This window comes from Echeneis naucrates, chromosome 7, assembly GCF_900963305.1.
Source record: "Echeneis naucrates chromosome 7, fEcheNa1.1, whole genome shotgun sequence".
Taxonomy (NCBI): domain Eukaryota; kingdom Metazoa; phylum Chordata; class Actinopteri; order Carangiformes; family Echeneidae; genus Echeneis; species Echeneis naucrates.
This window is the reverse complement of record NC_042517.1, coordinates 9,630,527-9,651,767: the sequence shown is the minus strand read 5'-3', so window position 1 is coordinate 9,651,767 and position 21,241 is coordinate 9,630,527. Positions and strand designations below refer to the sequence as shown.

Here is a 21,241-nt window from a genome sequence, read left to right as displayed (position 1 = left end):
TCTCACTGGTCAAAAGTTAAATTTAGGCTTTGTGGTGACTTCCAAGTTATTTGTGATAGAGATGTTAAATATTTAAACAAATAAAATTTGTATTTATATTGATTTACATTGGCGCCATGTTCAGAACCTTACATGCTTTTGCATACTGATTTGTGAATTCATTTCCAAACATGTATAGCTCTGAATTTCACTCCCACATGTATGTAAATGATCACCGAGGCTTAGTCTTTAGCAGTGCCTCATCTCCAAAAGCAAATCTTTATGTAGTTCACATCTGACAGTTAAGCGTTAACTGCAACAATGAAATGTCCTCCTTCTCTGTGGGTCATGGGATCTCTTCTATGTGCCTTAACTCAATGGACTGGGGCCACTTCAGAGTTTCAGCTAGAAGGAGATTATGTGATAGGAGGACTTTTTGGTGTTCATCATGTCAGTGCCCCCGTTGATCATGACAGACCAGAAGCCATCAAATGCTCCAGGTAAGTCTGAAGAGTCTTTTGAACAAATCTGCCTAAATGTCTTTTTTTAGGTTTTATACTTTTAAAACCTGGTGTCATAGCCTAACTAACTGTTGTAATTACTTAATATACAGACACTGCCCAACTTACGAACAAGTTACTTTCCAAACAGCTGTTGGTAACCTGAACTATTTGTAAAATTTTGTTCATAACAGAGCACATCTTAGTACTAACGCAAATACAAAGAGCTGTGATGCTAGGGTGGATAGCAGCAAAATGCTTAGTAAGCAGAGGAAGCACGCAGAACAAAATCTGAGCTCATTTTAACTGGGTTAAAAATTCCGTATATCTGAATGTTTGTAAAATTAATGTTTGTATGATTGTATTTTCAAATATATCATAGGTCTGCATTATGACTTCAGTTATTAAATGAAATTTCTGTGAGCATCCATACTTAACATAAACAATATACATAAATTATTCAACAAATTCTTCACACTCTCACTGTTCACAGAGAAAACTTGACAGAGTCAAGTCATCGGAGGTTTCAGTTGATGAGATTCTCTGTAGAGGAAATCAATAACTCTACCAACCTTCTGCCAAATGTGTCTCTTGGCTATGAGATATTTGACCACTGCTCAGACATGCACAATTTTCCAGCCATTTTGCATCTCATCTCAGTCAACGGCTCGATCCAACCTTGGAGTGAACCACACAAGAATCTATCCAGTGTGTCCAAAGTGATAGCTTTGGTTGGCACCTACACAAGCCCTAATGCACTGACTGCTGCTCCACTGTTCATGACGAATCTGATTCCTATGGTATATTTGACAATTATTCTATGTTGAATTAAAACTGCTTAAACAGCATTTTAACTCTTGAGACTCTCACTGAAAATATTAACGTATCTCTCATCATCTCTCATCTCTCTCAGGTCAGTTATGGAGCTTCTAGCTCTGTTTTTTCAAGAAAACAGACTTTTCCCTCTTTCTTCCGAACAGTACACCCAAATAAAGATGTCATAAAAGTGATTGTTGACATCATGCTGCACTTCAAATGGCGCTGGGTTGCATTTCTTAATGTTGATGATGATTATGGCAACGATGGGCAAAAATTGTTCAGAGAAAATATAAAGAACACTCAGATCTGCCTGGCGTACACCAAAGCCCTAAATCATCACACAAATCACTCCAAAACACTGAAACAGATAGAGGCACAGAAGATAAATGTCATTATTGTTTTTGCTCCTGAATGGACTGCTGAACCTCTCATTCAGTCAGCAATACAAAATAATGTCACCAATAAAGTGTGGATAGCAGGGGATGCCTGGTCTTTGAACAAGAAGCTCCCCACGGTGAAAGGAATCAGAAATATTGGAACAGTAATTGGAGTCGCAGAACCACGAATGAAAATACCTGGTTTCAGTGATTTCATATATTCTTCCAAAAGCCAGTCTCACTTTGAAGATGCAGCACAGCAGGAGTTTTGTAATCAGGTTTGTGACTGCAGTAACCTAAGTGCAGCAGATATCCTGGCTGCAGATCCATCCTTCTCTTTTCCTGTTTATTCTGCTGTATATGCCATCGCTCATGCCTTACACAACGTCTTGGAGTGTGGAGCCGGCACATGTAATGACAACATTACAGTGTACCCACATATGGTAAGTAACAATTTGACAATTCAATGAATTAGCACGTATTCCAAAGGCAAAAAAACGTCAAAAATCAAAGAGAATGGATTTGCACATACTACTAATGGTTTCCGATACTTCCAAAACATTTGCTTGTCATTATATTGAGTAAATACATTTGTTAACAAATGTGCATTTGTTATGTATTGGTCCTTCACACCTGGGTTCGAAATCTCCCCAAAATCCATTTGAATAGAGACATCACCCTTTTCTTGATCCCTCTTATTAAATCAAAGACCCCATTTAATCAACATCCCCAATGTTCATTTTGAACAAATTTTAATTATATCTATTTTGTGTACCTACATCAGGTTCTAGCAGAGCTCAAGAAGTCGAATTTTACACTTTTAAATCACAATATTCAGTTTGATGAGAATGGCGATCCCAACTTTGGAACCTATGCCATTGTTTTCTGGAACCACACTGGAGATGCACAGGAGGTCGGAAATCATACACTTCACCCATCAAACAAGTTCTTCATTGACGATGCCAAAATTAAGTGGCACACCAGTGAAACTATGGTAAGTTCCTTTTCTCCTGCCAGTAGCTTATATTGTGTCTGTGGTCATTTAAAAATACTTTGCCTTTCTTTTTTGTTTTTGTGCACGTGCATATGAGTTTGGACATATGCAAAAATCTCTCTGCCAAGGAGGTTATGTTTTCAAAAATGTCTGTTTTTTTTTTGTTTTTTTTGTTGTATGTTTGGTTTCCAGGAGGAATACATTCTGCAAAGAGTTTAAAGAGCTAATTTCTGTGAAAATTTGATTGAAACATTGAATGTTTCACTTAAGTTTGGTGTGCCTTGGTGAAGTCATGAAGCAGGTTTACATGCAGTTAAACCATGCCATGGTTATAGGTTGACAAAGCCATCTCATCGGACTTCTGCCCTTGTCCCTGTATAAATGCACGGGAGTGAAATCGATTTATTTGATGAAATCATGTCGCCTTCACTAGGTGGCGATATGCACTCTTTCGACTTGTGGGTAATGGGTCACCTCCAATTGACCTATGTTGTCACAGACAACAACAGAGGTGGAAAGAAACAAAGACCGGTGAGCTAGCAAGTTAGCGACTCAGAGGTAAACTGGCACGACGATGCATAACCACCTTGTAAATTTGTACGTAACTTTGCCACGTTAGCCGACTGCTTTTGTGTGACTTCCTACGTATGCGTTTACATTTTAAATGCCATTCGACTTCATCAGCCCGTTTTGGTCAGTTTTTTTTAGGTGTCATGTAAAAACGTGCTTATTTTCTAATCAGCCAATGGAGGCTGGCCATGTTGCATGTTGGAGGCTTGTCTAAATATAATGTTTATAATGATATTTACATTTTAAGAAACCCATTTGGAGCTCAACAATTGTGTTGTACAGGTGCCTATATCACTGTGTTCCCCAGAATGCCCCCAGGGATACGCTAAAAAGCATGTTGGAGGACACAAATGCTGCTTCACTTGCTACATTTGTAAAAATGGAAGCTATGTCAACAGCACAGGTAAGCCAACCCTCACCCTAACACCCAAAAATGAAAAAAAAAAAAAGAAAAAGAAAAAGAAAACTTTGCCACTTCACTGTTGTGGAGGTGTTTGAGTGTGCCTAGTGATCCTAGGGGCTATGGTTTCAGTGGCAGCATGCCCCTCACAGGGTCTGCAAAGACAAATTGGTCCTGGGTGAAGATTACTGAGAGCTAAGAAAATCAGAACCCAGAGTACGTGGCCAGGGAAAGGGCCCAATGGTGAGTGCCTGGCTAGATTCAACCAGAAGACCCGCTGTTTCCACTGTACTGTGGGATGGGTCCTTGCCAGTCTGATAAAACTGGCTCTTGAGATAAAATGTAACTTCTCTGGTGGGTAAGGAACCTGAGATTCTGCAAGAGGTTGAGAGAGACAGGCTAAATATTGTCAATCTTTTTGAGTGGAGCTGGATTCTTTGCTGGATTTGCATCAGGTGAGAGGTGAGCGGTAGATGTAGGTTCACTAGTAGCTTGCCAACTCTGGTAGTATGTTGGAGTTGTGCATATCTGTGCCTTTAGGTCAGGGATTGTGATTGGCACTTATGCACCAAGCACTACCTTTTTGGAGTCCCTGAGGCGAGGTTGAGGACCTGGGACTTTATTTTTCTACTCAGTAAATTTAATGTCCTCGTGAGCAACAACAGTCTGTCCTGCAGTGGTCTGTTCGGGATGAATGTCTTGCCTGATCTAAACTTGAGCTGTGTTCAGTTTTTGGACTTTTGTGGTAGTCACGATCTGTCTATAACTTAGACCATGTTCAAACATAAGGGTATCCTTCAGTTCACCTGGCAGACCCTAGGTTGCAGGTCGACAATCAACATTGTGGTCGTATGACCTTATCCATGACCATATATTCTGGACACTCAGGTGAAGAGAAGCTGATCTATCAACTCATCACCACCTGGTGATCAGGACAATATCTGAGAGACCCAGCAGGCCCAAAAGAATAATGAGCGTCTACTGGGCACGTTTGACAGGGGTCTCAGTCAGGATGGTCTTCCAACTCCCAGCTCCCAGCAGCTGGCTGCCAACAGGCCAGGCTTTCTGCAGTTTTGGTAGTGGGGGAAAACTCGACTGAGAAATGAGTTGGGCAGCAGAAACTATATTTAAAGGATCTCCTCAGTTCCACTAACATATACACTCACCGGTCACTTTATTAGGTACACCTGTCCAACTGCTCGTTAACACTTAATTTCTAATCAGCCAATCACATGGCGGCAACTCAGTGCATTTAGGCATGTAGACATGGTCAAGACAATCTCCTGCAGTTCAAACCGAGCATCAGTATGGGGAAGAAAGGTGATTTGAGTGACTTTAAACGTGGCATGGTTGTTGGTGCCAGAAGGGCTGGTCTGAGTATTTCAGAAACTGCTGATCTACTGAGATTTTCACGCACAACCATCTCTAGGGTTTACAGAGAATGGTCCGAAAAAGAAAAAATATCCAGTGAGCGGCAGTTCTGTGGGCGGAAATGTCTTGTTGATGCCAGAGGTCAGAGGAGAATGGCCAGACTGGTTCGAGCTGATAGAAAGGCAACAGTGACTCAAATAACCACCCGTTACAACCAAGGTAGGCAGAAGAGCATCTCTGAACGCACAGTACGTCGAACTTTGAGGCAGATGGGCTACAGCAGCAGAAGACCACACCGGGTGCCACTCCTTTCAGCTAAGAACAGGAAACCGAGGCTACAATTTGCACAAGCTCATCGAAATTGGACAATAGAAGATTGGAAAAACGTTGCCTGGTCTGATGAGTCTCGATTTCTGCTGCAACATTCGGATGGTAGGGTCAGAATTTGGCGTCAACAACATGAAAGCATGGATCCATCCTGCCTTGTATCAACGGTTCAGGCTGGTGGTGGTGGTGTAATGGTGTGGGGAATATTTTCTTGGCACTCTTTGGGCCCCTTGGTACCAATTGAGCATCGTTGCAACGCCACAGCCTACCTGAGTATTGTTGCTGATCATGTCCATCCCTTTATGACCACAATGTACCCAACTTCTGATGGCTACTTTCAGCAGGATAATGCGCCATGTCATAAAGCTGGAATCATCTCAGACTGGTTTCTTGAACATGACAATGAGTTCATTGTACTCAAATGGCCTCCATAGTCACCAGATCTCAATCCAATAGAGCATCTTTGGGATGTGGTGGAACGGGAGATTCGCATCATGGATGTGCAGCCGACAAATCTGCGGCAACTGTGTGATGCCATCATGTCAATATGGACCAAACTCTCTGAGGAATGCTTCCAGTACCTTGTTGAATCTATGCCACGAAGAATTGAGGCAGTTCTGAAGGCAAAAGGGGGTCCAACCCGTTACTAGCATGGTGTACCTAATAAAGTGGCCGGTGAGTGTATTTGGAAGAGGAAAGAAAGCTGGGTGTCTTGGAGGACAGCCACTCACCTTTATGTCTGAAGTCATTGTGGCTATCAAACAGTTCCTTTGAGGCAGCACGTCAAGGATGCATGAGATCTACCTTAAATTTCTTGCAGCTCTGGATGCTGTAGGGTTGACTTGGGTGACACGCCTCTGCCACTTTACATGCACACTTGGCACAGTGGAGCAGCAGAAGGGAGACCAGAGGATGTATTTTAACTATAGGAGGATCACACTCAGCAGCCTACCTGGAAAAGTCTGCACCAGGGTGCTGGAGAGGCAAGTTCATCCGTTAGCTGAACCGCAGATGCGGGAGGGACAATGCAGTTTTCACCCATTTGGTGGCGTCACAAGGGTGCTGGGAGTTTTTCCCAAACTTACATGAACTTCAGGATCTGGAGAAAGCACATCTCCCTCGGTTTTCCTGTGGTTTTCTCCAGGAGTATGGGGTGGATGGTCTGCTACTATGGGCCATTCAGTCCCTGCACTATCAGAGTCAGAGTTTAGTTTGCATTGCTGCTGTAGTAAATCAAACCCATTCGTGATTAAGATTGAGCTCAGCCATGAGTGCACTCTGTTGCCAGTTCTTTTCAAAAAGTTTATTGACAGAATTTCTAGGTGCAGCGAAGTGGTGGTAGCCTTAGGATTCCATCTCTGCTGTCCGCAGATAACATAGTTCTCCTGGCTTCGTTGGACAGTGACCTCCAGATCTCACTGGGAAGGTTTGCAGTCAGGTGTGAAGCAACACAGAGAAATTGCATGTCTCACCTCAGGATTCTCCCAGTGCAGCTATAGGAAGTGGCTGGGGAGAGGAGTATCTCGGCTTTCCTCCTAAGACTGCTGCCTCCACACCCCAGAAACGGATAAGCCGTCGAAAACCATTCTTTCCATTATGGGAGCTACAATTTCATAGAAGTTGTAGGAAGAAGATTAGGAGCTTAAGGAGTTATTTTACGTTGATCAGAAACTACATACAGTACCAGTCAAAAGTTTTGGACACAATATCCCACTCAAATGAATAGGAAAGTGTGGCCAAACCTTTGACTAAAGATAAAGTTTTGCATGAAGTAGAAATTGGTTTTAGGAGAATACAGTGTCACAGATTAAACATGCAGTGCTGTTTCCTGAGCTTTTTAATTTATTTGTTTTGAAAAATGAATCTCACTTTTGAACAAATTGTCCCCCTTTCATGAAAACAGAGGATCCCTATTCATGCATCAACTGCAAGGACACAGAGTGGTCTGCAGAAGGAAGCACATCCTGCAGTCTGCGGGTGGTGGAGTACATCCCATTCACAGACATTGGAGCTATACTGATTATGTGCGGGGCCTGGTCCTTCATCGGCCTCACAATAGCCACATCTGTTCTCTTGGCCATAAACTACAACACTCCTGTTGTCAGATCTGCTGGGGGACCAATGTGCTTCCTAATTTTAAGCTGCCTCACTCTTAGTAGTCTTAGTGTGTTCTTTTACTTTGATAAACCAACAGAGTGTTTTTGTATTTTAAGGTCCTTACCATTCATTTTGTTCTATTCTGTTTGTCTGGCATGTTTTGTTGTTCGCTCATTTCAAATTGTTTGCATTTTTAAAACAGCTGCTAAGTTCCCCATGCTGTACAGCTGGTGGATGAAATATCACGGACAATGGTTACTAATCACAGGTACTTTTGTTACTCAGGCACTCCTACTTCTTATTGGCTATTCTTGTGGACCACCCAAACCCTACAATGAAACACTTTGGTACCCAGAAAAAATTATCCTTAGCTGTGAAATTGGTCTGAAGGCAAACTCTGGTCCTGTGATTTTACTTCTATTTCTGGCCTGCCTTTGCTTTATTTTCTCTTACATGGGAAAAAACCTCCCAAAGAACTACAATGAGGCCAAAGCAATAACATTCTGCCTGTTCCTTCTGATCCTTACCTGGATCATCTTTGCCACTGTATACATGCTTTACCGTGGAAAGCACATTCAAACTGTTAATACTTTGGCAGTGCTCTCCAGTGTCTACTCCTTTCTGTTGTGGTATTTTTTTCCAAAATGTTATATCATCATTTTTCAACCGCACAGAAATACACAGCAGTACTTCCAAGGTCTTATTCAGAATTATACCAAAACTATTAGCCAGTAGCTGCCTTGTGGAAACATCTCTCTAGAGACAGAGGAATAATTGGGCTTAAGCCAAATTGAATCGTTTCATTGTAATTCTAGCATTTTGGCCTTTCATAATAACAGCACAATAGCTTACAGTATGTGGTAGACATAAATGTGCATGGATTGAATGTCACTCTTCTGTATTTTTTTTTTTTACATTTTTTTGTATCAAACTCAATATTATGATGCAGACATCAAGAAAAGTTTCATGTTTTAGGTACAGAACTTTGTTAAAATATAAATTCAAAATGCAATTCCGATTAAACTCATAATAATGTATGTTCGTGGACATTCTTATTGATGCATTACATGTAGTTTTCACTTCTGAAGCATTATGTTATGCACCTCCTTGTACAAAAACAATTCTCAGTACACTTAATTGTGTTACTGTAGACAGAGGAACCAAAGTACTTCAGACCTTCTTGATACTTTTGAGAAAATATAAGAACTACTTTCTTTGGAGAAGATGGTAAAAGAGGTACATACCATCTGTCTTCTTTTAGTGCAATGTAATTGTGGTATCAAATAAATAAATACTTAAAAGAAATAAAAATTCTATTGCTTATTTCTTTGTTTTATCTGAGAATGTGCTGATTCTCACACAGGGTTTCTTACCAAGTTAAAGCGATTCAAGGGGAAATGTCTTTCAGCTTCTGCGTTGCTCACTGCTTGGACCAGCTCCCAAAAGATATCACATCAGGCCAAAAGCCCTGCTGGCTTTACTAACAAGCTAAAGGCTGCTCCGTTCTTCACTGCCTTTTTGTATGATCTGATTCTTTTTTGATGCTCAGTGTAAAACACACTGAACTCTGTGTATGATGATGTGCTATACCATATGTGTCAAACTCAAGGCCAGCGGGCCAGATCTGAGACCTGAAAAGGTCTGATTGTCTTAAAATAAATAAGTCAAAAGTGTGCATCGACCATAAACTATTTCCCAAAATGCATGCCGATTATGTTACTCGCAAAGTGACAGCATCCCGCCACTAGATTGCAGTGTATCCAGATTAATGCGATTTTCAACAATTGGAATTCACAAATACAAATGAGCCCAAAATGTCCAGGATGAGAGAAACTGTCGGGATTGGAAGGCTGTTTCATGAAAGAACAATTACTGGTTGTAACGTTATTCTGCCCCTCTCAACTGTGACAAATACGTTTTGAACAAAGTTAATGTCATAGCTGGTGTTGGATGATATTTTTCTTTATTCACTTGGATTGTTTGATCTTTGATTGATTGATTGATTGGAGTAATGTGGGTTTATTAACCTAACAAATTAAACAGATTTATGTTATAATAACAGATCAACAAGCAAATATATATACATTTTACATCTATGCAAATGCATGTGTAATATTATGTGTAATACATTCAGATTTATTTAACATTTAGGAGTGGTTACATTTATACTGGCTTACAGTTACATGTGGCCCGTTCAGGACAACCATTATGCTGATGTGACCCTTGATGAAAATGAGTTTGACATCCCTGTGCTATACAAATTAACTTTCCTTGCCACAGCTCTAGTCTGAAATCTGTCTATGAGTGCTGAACTAGGACAGAAGTCTACAGCCAACATCAGCATCCTAACATGGTCAAAATGGTAATGCTTGCAGCAGAGAGCAGGTCTTGTGTTTGGCAGACAGACAGCCAGACTGCTGGGTAATTGGCACCAAATGCTCCTATTCATCAAACTTCAGTTTTTAACAGATCATGGCACCACGTGAAAAAAGTTGAAAAAACACCAAAGTAATTAAATTGCTTCCATTATTTTGATTTTAGAGCACATTATTTCATTGATGGTTTCTGAATAATAAATCTGAGTAAGTGATCACTTGAAATTTTCACTAGCACCCCTATGAAATTGACATTTTGTGGTTTGGAGTGAACTGTCAATTACATGAATGTCCACATCATTTGATAAAACATGACCTCTTCGAGATGAATTACTTTTGTATAATTTATCACTATCAGCTGACACAAGTAGTGTGATATACTCTCATCTGTTTCTGTTTCTGTTCAGTTAGACACCTGCAATAGTCCGTGTTCATTTATGAAAAAATTTATTATATTTTCCATTACAGTATCAGAACCTGCAGTAATCATATTTGTGCTGCTGCTGCACAGTTTTGAGCTCTTTCACACATTGAGAGTTTAGTCAATGATATTATTTCTAAGATGGAACTGTTAAAAAAAAAAAAAACAAAACAGTTTCTTTAGAAAATAGTTTTCTTTTTGTTCATCTATATAGTCAAATTGTGCTGGGGTTAGGGATTACAATTTATGTAGAGGACCACCCGGTAGCTTTTATCTTTATATCACAGTCGCAGCACTGTTGTGACCAAACAAAAATCTCATGGGCCTAATGCAGTCTTTTCATCAAACCTACTTCCTTTAAACACCGCTCTAAATGTAAAGGGTTAAATAGCATGACAGAGGAGCTTAAATGACATCACTGGCAGTCAGCTCACCTCACAATTATCAGAAGAATTTTTTGATACAAATTTTGAAGGTATTTCCAAGGGTACTGCTGTCACATCAAATAAGTAAGGCGTCAACATTTACTGCGCCTGAATGCAGCATCACAGAGCTGCTCTTACTTGTGTATGATGACATTGCTTATTAAAGAGGGGATGGATACAATTGAACTGATTTTCCATGGCATTCCAAGGGAGATTTTTGCTTTCAAGTATTTTGTCATTCAAACTCAAAACCCAAACTTCAAAAATGCTGAAATGAGTACATGAGTACAAACGGGTCCCAAATACACACGAGAAAGAACTACGCATACAGAATAATTAGGACAAACTATTTTGGGTTTTGCTGTTGCTAACTAACCACATGAAAGCACCACCTCACTGTGATACCTTGTACAAACTAGATTAACTCCCTAGGTCCAAACTTTTGGCTGTCAATTAAAATATCATCCATTCAACCCTACAACCCTACGGAGTCTGACCAAAAGTCAAAAATCCATTGATTGCCTCCACCGTCTCTGCCTGTTGGAAAACTTTGGATACTACAGATGTTCTCAACCACAACCTAGACTTTATGAGAAACAAAGTCCCTCTGTATCTTAGCACATGGGGGCAGAAAAGAATCATCCATTTCCATCACCTATTCCAGGACAACATACTTATGACACAGATAGACTCAGTTGAAACATCTGAAATAAGAAACAGACATTTTCTCCACAATTAAGAAGATCATGCCAATGCTTCAGAATACTACAGTGGTATGAAAAAGTTTAGGAACCTCTGAGCAGTAGTGAATAAGGTTTATTGGATTAACAGAAAATGTGCAGTATGCATCAAAACAAAATTAGACAAGTGCATGGTTGGACAGGTTTGATGGTTGCCGAGCATGCACAGCGTGCTTCAAATCATCCTACAGATTTTCAAAGATATTCAGGTCTGGAGACTGGGCTGGCCATTCCAGAACATTGTACTTGTTCCTCTGCATGAACGCCTGAGTAGATTTTGAGCAGTGTTTTGAGTCGTTGTCATGTTGAAATATCCAGCCCCAGCGTAACTTCAACTTTGTGACTGACTCTTGAACATTATTCTCAAGAATCTGCTGACATTGAGTGGAATCCATGCGACCCTCAACTTTAACAAGAGTCCCAGTACCGGCACTGGCTACACAGCTCCATAGCATGATGGAACCTCCACCAAATTTTACTGTGGGTAGCAAGTGTTTTTCTTGGAATACTGTGTTCTTTCGCCGCCATGCATAACGCCCCTTGTTATGACCAAATAACTCAATCTTTGTTTCATCAGTCCACATGACCTGCCAAAATTAAGCTGGTTTGTCCAAATGTGCTTTTGCATACCTCAAGCGACTCTGTTTGTGGAGTGTGTGCAGGAAAGGCTTCTTCCACATCACTCTCCCATACAGCTTCTCCCTGTGCAAAGTGCGCGGAATTGTTGAACGATGCACAGTGACACCATCAGCAACAAGATGATATTGTAGGTCTTTGGAGGCAGTCTGTGGGTTGTCTTTGACCATTCTCACCATCCTTCGCCTCTGCCTCTCTGATATTTTTCTTGGCCTGGTACTTCTGGCCTTAACAAGAACCATGCCTATGGTCTTCCATTTCCTCACTATGTTCCTCACAGGGGAAACTCACAGCTGAAATCTCTGAGATAGCTTTTTGTAGCCTTCCCCTAAACCATAATGTTGAACAATCTTTGTTTTCAGGTCATTTGAGAGTTGTTTTGAGGCCCCCATGTTGCCATTCTTCAGAGGAGAGTCAAAGAGAAGAACAACTTGCAATTGACCACCTTAAATACCTTTTCTCATGATTTGATGAACCTGGCTATGAAGTCTAAGGCTTAATGATCTCACCAAATTAATTTTCTGTTCCAATTAATCACTTTTACAGGTGGTCAAATCAACACAACGACAAGGGTGCCCAAATTTTTGCACGACATATGCAAGACATATAGTCACTCTCAACCACCAACCCAATGCCTCTAGCAAAATGAGAAAAAGATCCATCTATGTACGCTAACTTTGACATCTGACCCAGATTTGCCAAAATACATTTAAGATGACAAACAATTCTAGTTTACAAATGATCCAATTTAATGTACTCCACAGAATACACACCAATCAACATAAGATGCATAGAATGGGCTTCTCTCACACTGATATATGCACTCAGAACACAGCAGACATCTATTTCACGGCTCTTTGGCTTTGTTCACCTATGGAGCACTTTTGGTCAACAGGCACATGGAAACTCTGCTCCATCTTGGACTGCAGACTCTCACTAATTCCTAACCTTTGCAAATTAGAAAGCTGACGATAATTAACCTCCCAAAACATTGATCATGTCAGGTCACATCACAAGGAATTGATGAATCCCGGCACAAATAACCTGAGCTGTTCTCTCAATCTACAACTATATCCACAATCTACACTTTGATTCAGCTCTTTTGTTAGGACATTTTCTCTTATTTGGACTCCCAATTCTTCAAGGATCAACACACAAATTCTCTGGAATCTTATAATCCCGATGGGAGTGGCAGGAAAAACACAGCAACTTTCACTCCACCATATACTACCAGCACCATCTGCTACCCTTCCCTTGTTCATCCTGCTGCACCTTGTCTGTTCTTTGCTTCCTGCTAGATTCACTGTGGCGTAGCAGTGGGTCAACAAGATCAACAAAGTAGCTCCAAAGGAGGGCTGCTGATGGTCACAGACACACACTAAAATGCTAAGCTGCTTAAACATAATAAAAAAATAAAATAAAAATAAAAAAATATATATATGTCAACAACACCAACTCTTTTCAAATTACCTGAGTGGTTCAATTTTCATTCATGCAGAGCTCATTTGTAAGAGGATGTAGCATTTTAGCATAAACCGAAGATACCTGGTTGAATTAATTAGCTGATTTGTGTTTATTTGCTTGTGACCTTTTGTGATCTCATAACCTCACATCAAGTCTAAATCTTTATTCCATCTTTAGATGATCCCATAGAAAATCTTTCATTAAATAAAAAAAGTTTTAATACTTTTCAAACTATCACTTTGACAAATGTGTGTTTATATAACTGTGATATATTCTTTCATAAAGTATTAGCCGCTATGGAAATCATATTTCAAGGTAAAATATCACAAATGGCTTGTTTAATGAGCATCATGAGTATTTGTTGGTTAAGTTTGTTGAACCTAGTCTGACTTTCAAGCCTTTATGTACAATGCATTATTAGTGAGTCTTGTGTACTAAAGGGTTAGGGTTAAAGAGGAAAGTGGGTTTACATTAGTTTACGTGCAGCCAGCGTGTGTGGTGTATCTTACATTACTCTGCTGAGCTACAGCTGGAAGCCTAAACATATTACTCTGGATACAGTGTCCTTAATTTCCTAGATGATGAGAAAAACGAAATGATGAAATATTGAAAACTAGGGCCCTGTAATATAGCTCTTCTGCGCAACAAATCTACTGTCCTGCATTGTTACGTTTTATACACGCTCACACATACACAGAGTGCAGAGTGCATCTTGCGTGCTTTTTGCATACTAATTTGTGAATTCTCTTCCAACGATTTACAGGAATGTATTCATCTGAAGTCATGCATTCTCAAGTGCATGTAAATGACCGGAGGAGGTTTTCCATTACAGCCATGCTCTGTTTACTAACAGCAGACCAGCAGTAACCAAAGACACATCAGATTGGTAAATGATGACTACAACTATGCCGAATTTTCTCCTTTCTCTGTGCATACTGGAATCTCTTCTACACGCCTTTACTGAAGTCAATGTCCAAGCCTCAGAGTTTCAGTTAGAAGGCGATTATTTAGTGGGAGGACTTTTTGATATTCATCACGTCAGTACTCTTGTTTATCATGACAGACCAGAGGCCATCGACTGCTCCAGGTGAGTGTTCCCAAAAATCTAGCTAGATATCTTATGACATTGACATTTATGACCAATTTAGCGAACACTGAGGATCTTTCCCTTAATTGCCAGACTAAGAGCTGGAAAACCCTTTTTCTATTCAATCAGCGTACAGGGCTTAAGAAATCGTGTTCAAATAAAGTCAATTTTGATCTCCTGATGTTCTTCTTTGTCTATAGAAGCCCCTTATTTCTGTCAAGTTATCGGAGATTTCAGGTGATGAGATTCTCTGTAGAGGAAATCAACAACTCCACAGAACTACTGCCAAATGTGTCTCTTGGCTATGAGATATTTGACCACTGCTCAGATATACAGAACTTTCCAGCAACTCTGAATCTCATCTCAGTCAATGGCTCAATCCAACCTTGGAGTGAACCACACAAGAATCTATCCCGTGTGTCCAAAGTGATAGCAGTGGTTGGGCCTTTTTCAAGCACTGAGACATTGACAGTAGCCCCACTATTCATGATGAATCTGATCCCTATTGTAAGTATCGTGTTCTAACAGTAGAATAAGTAAAATAAGTCGAAAAGTCAACTTATATGAATTATTAAAGATTTATTAATTTGACATTTGGCTACTTATTGTCACTGAAAATTACTTCTCTGTCACTCTTTTAACAGGTCAGTTATGGAGCTGCTAGCTCTGCTTTTTCAGAGAAATCAAAATTTCCTTCTTTCCTGCGAACAGTACATTCAAATAAGAACATTATAGAAGTGATTGTTAACATCATACTACACTTCAACTGGCGCTGGGTTGCTTTTCTTAATAGTGACGATGAATTTGGCATTGATGGCCTGGAACTCTTCATTAAGAGGACTGAAAATACTGACATCTGCATGGCGTATATAAAACTTCTCAATGACAATGTAAATTACACACGAATGTTCAAGCAGATAGAGGCACAGAAGATAAATATCATTATTGTTTTTGCTCCTAAAAGGACTGCTGAAGCGCTCATTGAGTCAGCAATACGACTTAATGTCACCAACAAAGTGTGGGTCGCAGGAGACACCTGGTCCTTAAATGAGAAACTTCCCAAGGAGAAAGGAATCAGAAATATTGGAACTGTCCTTGGTGTGTCTCAGCCAGTAGTGGCGATACCTGGTTTCAATGATTTTATCTATTCTTCAAAAAGCTGGAATGATTGTGAAAATGCCGGACAGAAGTTTTGTAACGAGTTTTGTAACTCCAGTAGCCTGAGTGCAGAGGATATTGTCTTCATAGATCCATCCTTCTCTTTTCCCGTTTATTCTGCTGTACATTCCGTTGCTAATGCCTTGCACAATGTCTTGCAATGCGGAGTTGGTAAATGTAATAGCAATATTACAGTCTACCCACACATGGTAAGTACACATAAATGATGATTTATTACATGAATCCTTTACATATATAAAAGCAGCTTTAACCTGTCTATAAATCTATCATAATTAAAATGTACAATTTATACATGTAACCACAACATGCCTTGTTTGAATCCAGCTGGGGATATATGCTGCGGGCCATTCCCTTCTTCCCATGTTTTCTGTCAATCTCTTATGGACTAAAATGAAAGCATAAAAAAGTCCACCACCACCCTTGCTGCAAAAAATAAAAATCATAAATGTGTATATGTGTATTGTTACCATATATAGGGTATGTGTGAAATAAATCTGATAGAAAATATGAGCTGTGTATTTTACAGTGTAAAGTTTTATGCCAAGCTCAGTCACAGCAACAGCTGATTCTTCTACCGACAAACTATTGTTGACAATACATTTAATTGCATATATAGTCATTGTTCATACATGCACGCAATAGTTGCCTGTATTTTGTGTGCCCACAATAGGTTCTGGCAGAGCTGAAGAAGTCAAACTTTACACTTTTAAATCAAAGTATTCAGTTTGATGAAAATGGTAACCCCAAGTTTGGACGCTACTCTATAGTTTTCTGGAACCACAGTGGAGCTATAGAAGAGATTGGCTTTTATACATTTTTTCCATCAATCAATTACGTTATCGACAATAACAAAATTCAGTGGTACACAGATGGAAAAGTAAGTTCTTTTTTCCTTTCACTAGTTTAAACTATGAGTTTATATCATATTGCATTAAAGATGTGTTGATCATGAAAACACAATCATCTGTAATATAATGCAATAGATTGAGGTTTTCTACTGTATTCTCTGAGCTTTTATCATATCTTCCACGTTATTTAATTTGTGCAAAGACGCCTACTAGTTTAATAATTGCACTTGATAAAGCACCTTATCAAGAAAATAAGCAGATAGAAATGTTTACATATTTTGTGTACTTAAAAGGATGTTTATTTTTAAGAAAAGACATTTAAAATCTGATTTTAAATTTTCTTCACTCTTCACACCATTTTAAACATATCCGATTTGCTGTTGAACAATAATGTTGTACAGGTACCTTCTTCGCAATGTTCCCGAGAATGTCCCAAAGGATATGCTAAAAGGCAAAATGGGATCCACAAATGCTGCTTCGCTTGTGAAATATGTCCCAATGGAACCTTTGTCAACAGCACAGGTAAATGGGTACATGGGTAATAACCCATGTAAAATATATATTTTTTTAGTTTTGATGGATGCTGGTTTCAGATGGGTGCTAAACATATAAGGCTAAATCACTGAAATTATTTTGTGGACACACAAATACTGCACAGTACTGTACTTCCAATGACCACTATGGGTATCAATTCAACAAAGGACAATGCATTAATTGTTTTATTTGTATTCATTAGTAGGTTTTCTTTTGCTCTGTCTTTAATTTTCATAAGTTAATTATAACTGCTAAAATTAAACTCTCTCTCACATAAAAAAGATGATCACTACAAGTGCGTCAACTGCAAGGACACAGAGTGGTCTGCAGAAGGAAGCACATCCTGCAGTCTGCGGGTGGTGGAGTACATCCCATTCACAGACATTGGAGCTATACTGATTATGTGCGGGGCCTGGTCCTTCATCGGCCTCACAATAGCCACATCTGTTCTCTTGGCCATAAACTACAACACTCCTGTTGTCAGATCTGCTGGGGGACCAATGTGCTTCCTAATTTTAAGCTGCCTCACTCTTAGTAGTCTTAGTGTGTTCTTTTACTTTGATAAACCAACAGAGTGTTTTTGTATTTTAAGGTCCTTACCATTCATTTTGTTCTATTCTGTTTGTCTGGCATGTTTTGTTGTTCGCTCATTTCAAATTGTTTGCATTTTTAAAATGGCTGCTAAATTCCCCATGCTGTACAGCTGGTGGATGAAATATCACGGACAATGGTTACTAATCACAGGTACTTTTGTTACTCAGGCACTCCTACTTCTTATTGGCTATTCTTGTGGACCACCCAAACCCTACAATGAAACACTTTGGTACCCAGAAAAAATTATCCTTAGCTGTGAAATTGGTCTGAAGGCAAACTCTGGTCCTGTGATTTTACTTCTATTTCTGGCCTGCCTTTGCTTTATTTTCTCTTACATGGGAAAAAACCTCCCAAAAAATTACAATGAGGCTGAAGCAATAACATTCTGCCTGTTCCTTCTGATCCTTACCTGGATCATCTTTGCCACTGTATACATGCTTTACCGTGGAAAGCACATTCAAACTGTTAATGCTCTGGCAGTGCTCTCCAGTCTCTACTCTTTTCTGTTGTGGTATTTCCTCCCAAAATGTTATATCATCATTTTTCAATCACAAAAAAACACCCAGCAGTACTTCCAAGGTCTTATTCAGAATTATACCAAAACTATTAGCCAGTAGCTGTCACAAGAAAATACATGTGTCTATAAACATATAAACTTCTGCTACTGATTTAGCTTTTTAGAGGAAATTGTAATTGAAATGTTTGGGATTTTCTTCCAGGAGTTATAAATGTATGTTTGGGCAATGCAAATTCTTTATTGAAGTTTGAGGACTACAGTATAAAAAAAGTCTTGAAATTGTTTAGAGTAGAGTGTTAAAAATTCTGAGCAGTACACTGTATATATATATATATATAATATCTTTAATTAAGTGCCTTCCTCTGATAAGAAATAACTCAATATGGTATTTTTGATTACATGTTTCTGGATACAGTCAGACTAAGTTACCCACCCACAGGCTGAGGCCTCATATTTACCAAAATGAGAGTAATATCAATCTTGTCATGTAACTCATAGAAAGATGGTATCGGTATAACTGGTATAACTTTAACTAGGATGGTTTCAATTGAATTATTTTACAGAATGAGCAAACAAAAACACATACATTTCTGGATTTGTTGAGTGTTGAATCAATCAACTCAAATATGTCCATTTACATGAATAAGAACTTGTTATAACATGTATTTTTGCCCCTGAATAAATAAATGCAAGAGCATATGTGCTGCATATGTTGAAACTAACCTTTGGTTAAACAAAGACATAAAATATTATGCATGTTTGGCTTTTTTTGCAGCAACAATCCCACCGCATAATGGTGTCTACATGCTGGTCATTTATTCTGCCTTTAACATCCAATGTGGAATGCTTGTCTCCCCCTTCTGTCATTCAGAGTAATAACAACATTAAATACACGCGAAGTTCCCCACTTCCAAGACAGTATTCATTTTCAAACAAAGTCACTGTAACCATTTCATAGCCCTAATTTCTATTGCAATTCGTTTCACTGCCTTTCAACATGCAAAAGCTATATATCTGCAAGCTGCTGGCAACATTATGCTGTATGCTACAGCGAGACACATAAAAGGCTCCCAGCCCATTTAATTGAGGAACCTTGAGCATGTTGTGATGTGTGTCAAAAAGTGTGAGAGTAGGGACGATAACATAGTAAACGCATCTGTCTATACGGTGCCAAAATGAGCTAGTATTGTTGCATGCATTGCAAACAGTGCAGTTTTTGTATGAGTTTATTGCCTCTGTATTCACATAGGTATAAAAGTGAAAAATAGTGTAAGATAAGATAAAATAAGACATTGCTTAAGTATTATAACCCTCAACATTCATTTGGCGAGAAAACACTGAGAAACTGGTGTGGAGGAGGCTAGTACAGCTAACAAAAAGACACAGTAGGACAAATACACAGCTATTCAAGACTTCTTCCAGCCAAAATACATTCACAACTTGAATTCAACTGAATTCAGAAACTCGTGCTTCATAGGCCAAATTTGTTTAACAGAAACTTTAGTTAAACATAAAAGTAAAATACTACCATTCTTCCTGAAGACAGCTCACTGCTCAGACTCATTGGTAAATATTGGGTTTCAATTATTTATAGTCCACCAGAAAATGGTACAAATGTAAAGAAACAGAGATAAAAAAAATAAATAAAAAAAATAAATGTTTAGGGCTGTAGCTGAAATTTTGTATTTCATTGTTGTTTTTTTTAAAGATTAAAAGAATAAATTGTTTTACCTTATTAAATAACATAGGAAAAATTAAAGACAAAAAAGACATGTCTCTAAAACTAAACAATCAATTGGTTATTATTCCTGGAGATTCCATTTTAAAACCAAAACTAAACCCATTTATTGGATTTGACTTAAGTGCCTGAAACAAATAAATGAAAAATAAGAAGACGAGCACAGCAATATTTCATTTGTTTCCTAGGTAGGAATATCATAAATATTAATCAATATCAACTCACTTTTTTAACTAGCTAGTACAAATAACTGCTACTGTTTGTTCCTACCAGCATTTATGTCAATTAGCTATTACTTTAAATGTAAATGTGCACATTATGTTAAATTTTACTACCCCGTGTCAGTTCCACAGTGTGCCTTTGGTGCTGCATCATTGTAGATGTGGTGCTATGGTTTGCAAATTCCATTTCACAGTGGATGCACTGGAGAGTTTTTTTTGTTGTTGTTTTTTTTGCAACTTGTAATGGTCCCACGCCCTTGACTTTTCCTGACTTTGCTCCACCTTATCTATGATCACACCACTGAATTTGAAAACAACTCAACTCAAGCAGAGCATGGTGTATTATGTGAAATTTACTGAATAAAATGTTTCTATGAAAAAATTTGATTATTTTCTGGAGTCAGATTATTCAAATCTCAATGATTACTCAAGTAATCATTTCAACCCTACACAAGTTAGAAGGAGTTACAAGGTGCAGTAAATAAATAGGAGCCTGGTTATGCAATGAAATGTAAAGGTAGACACAGCTGGTGAACCAAAAACTAAAATTCTCCATCGACCAGACTGTCTAGTTACAGCTCATCCTTGTCTGCCAACAGGGCTCCAAAGTGCCTTGCTTCCAAAGGGACAGGCATTAAATTGAGAAATTGAGAATTGAGAAACAGTGTTGCATGAGTGCACAGAAAACATTTCAGTGGCATTTCTCTGTCCTTTATACCACATGCTTCTGGTGAAACAGAAACATCTATTACCTAGCTCTAAACCCTCGCAGTTTACTCAGACTACACACCAGCAAATGCAACCCAAAGGTTTTTGAAGATAGTGCATTTACCTCTATTTTAATAGCATTACCAAAATCATGGTGTACGAAGATTGGAGCACTTTCAAACTGCCTTATGCTGATTCAGACCTTACCTCCCATATACACTGTTCATTTCATCTCATCTCAAACATATCTACAGCATGAAACTGATTATGACCAACTTAATAAATATACTTCTACCACTTAGTGGAGTGCTTAACACTTT

General features: G+C 38.9%; 2 protein-coding genes across 3 annotated transcripts; both read left to right on the top strand.

Moving 5' to 3' along the window:
* The first annotated feature begins 272 nt into the window (after window positions 1–272).
* Window positions 273–8,686, top strand: LOC115046109 (taste receptor type 1 member 1-like). Of its 2 annotated transcripts, none has more exons than XM_029506247.1 (6): window positions 273–479; window positions 973–1,279; window positions 1,393–2,118; window positions 2,460–2,669; window positions 3,522–3,642; window positions 7,241–8,686. In XM_029506247.1, the coding sequence occupies exons 1-6, from the start codon at window positions 301–303 to the stop codon at window positions 8,167–8,169; spliced, it is 2,472 nt and encodes an 823-aa protein (XP_029362107.1). In that variant the 5' UTR covers window positions 273–300; the 3' UTR covers window positions 8,170–8,686. The 2 variants fall into 2 exon arrangements, with proteins under 2 accessions (XP_029362107.1, XP_029362109.1); XM_029506249.1 differs by having other exon boundaries at window positions 3,547–3,642; window positions 7,241–7,477.
* A 5,688-nt stretch (window positions 8,687–14,374) lies between these two features.
* LOC115046235 (taste receptor type 1 member 1-like) lies at window positions 14,375–18,904 on the top strand. The gene is made up of 6 exons (XM_029506480.1): window positions 14,375–14,582; window positions 14,783–15,089; window positions 15,227–15,949; window positions 16,432–16,638; window positions 17,011–17,131; window positions 17,426–18,904. The coding sequence occupies exons 1-6, from the start codon at window positions 14,386–14,388 to the stop codon at window positions 18,352–18,354; spliced, it is 2,484 nt and encodes an 827-aa protein (XP_029362340.1). The 5' UTR covers window positions 14,375–14,385; the 3' UTR covers window positions 18,355–18,904.
* The last annotated feature ends 2,337 nt before the right edge of the window (window positions 18,905–21,241 follow it).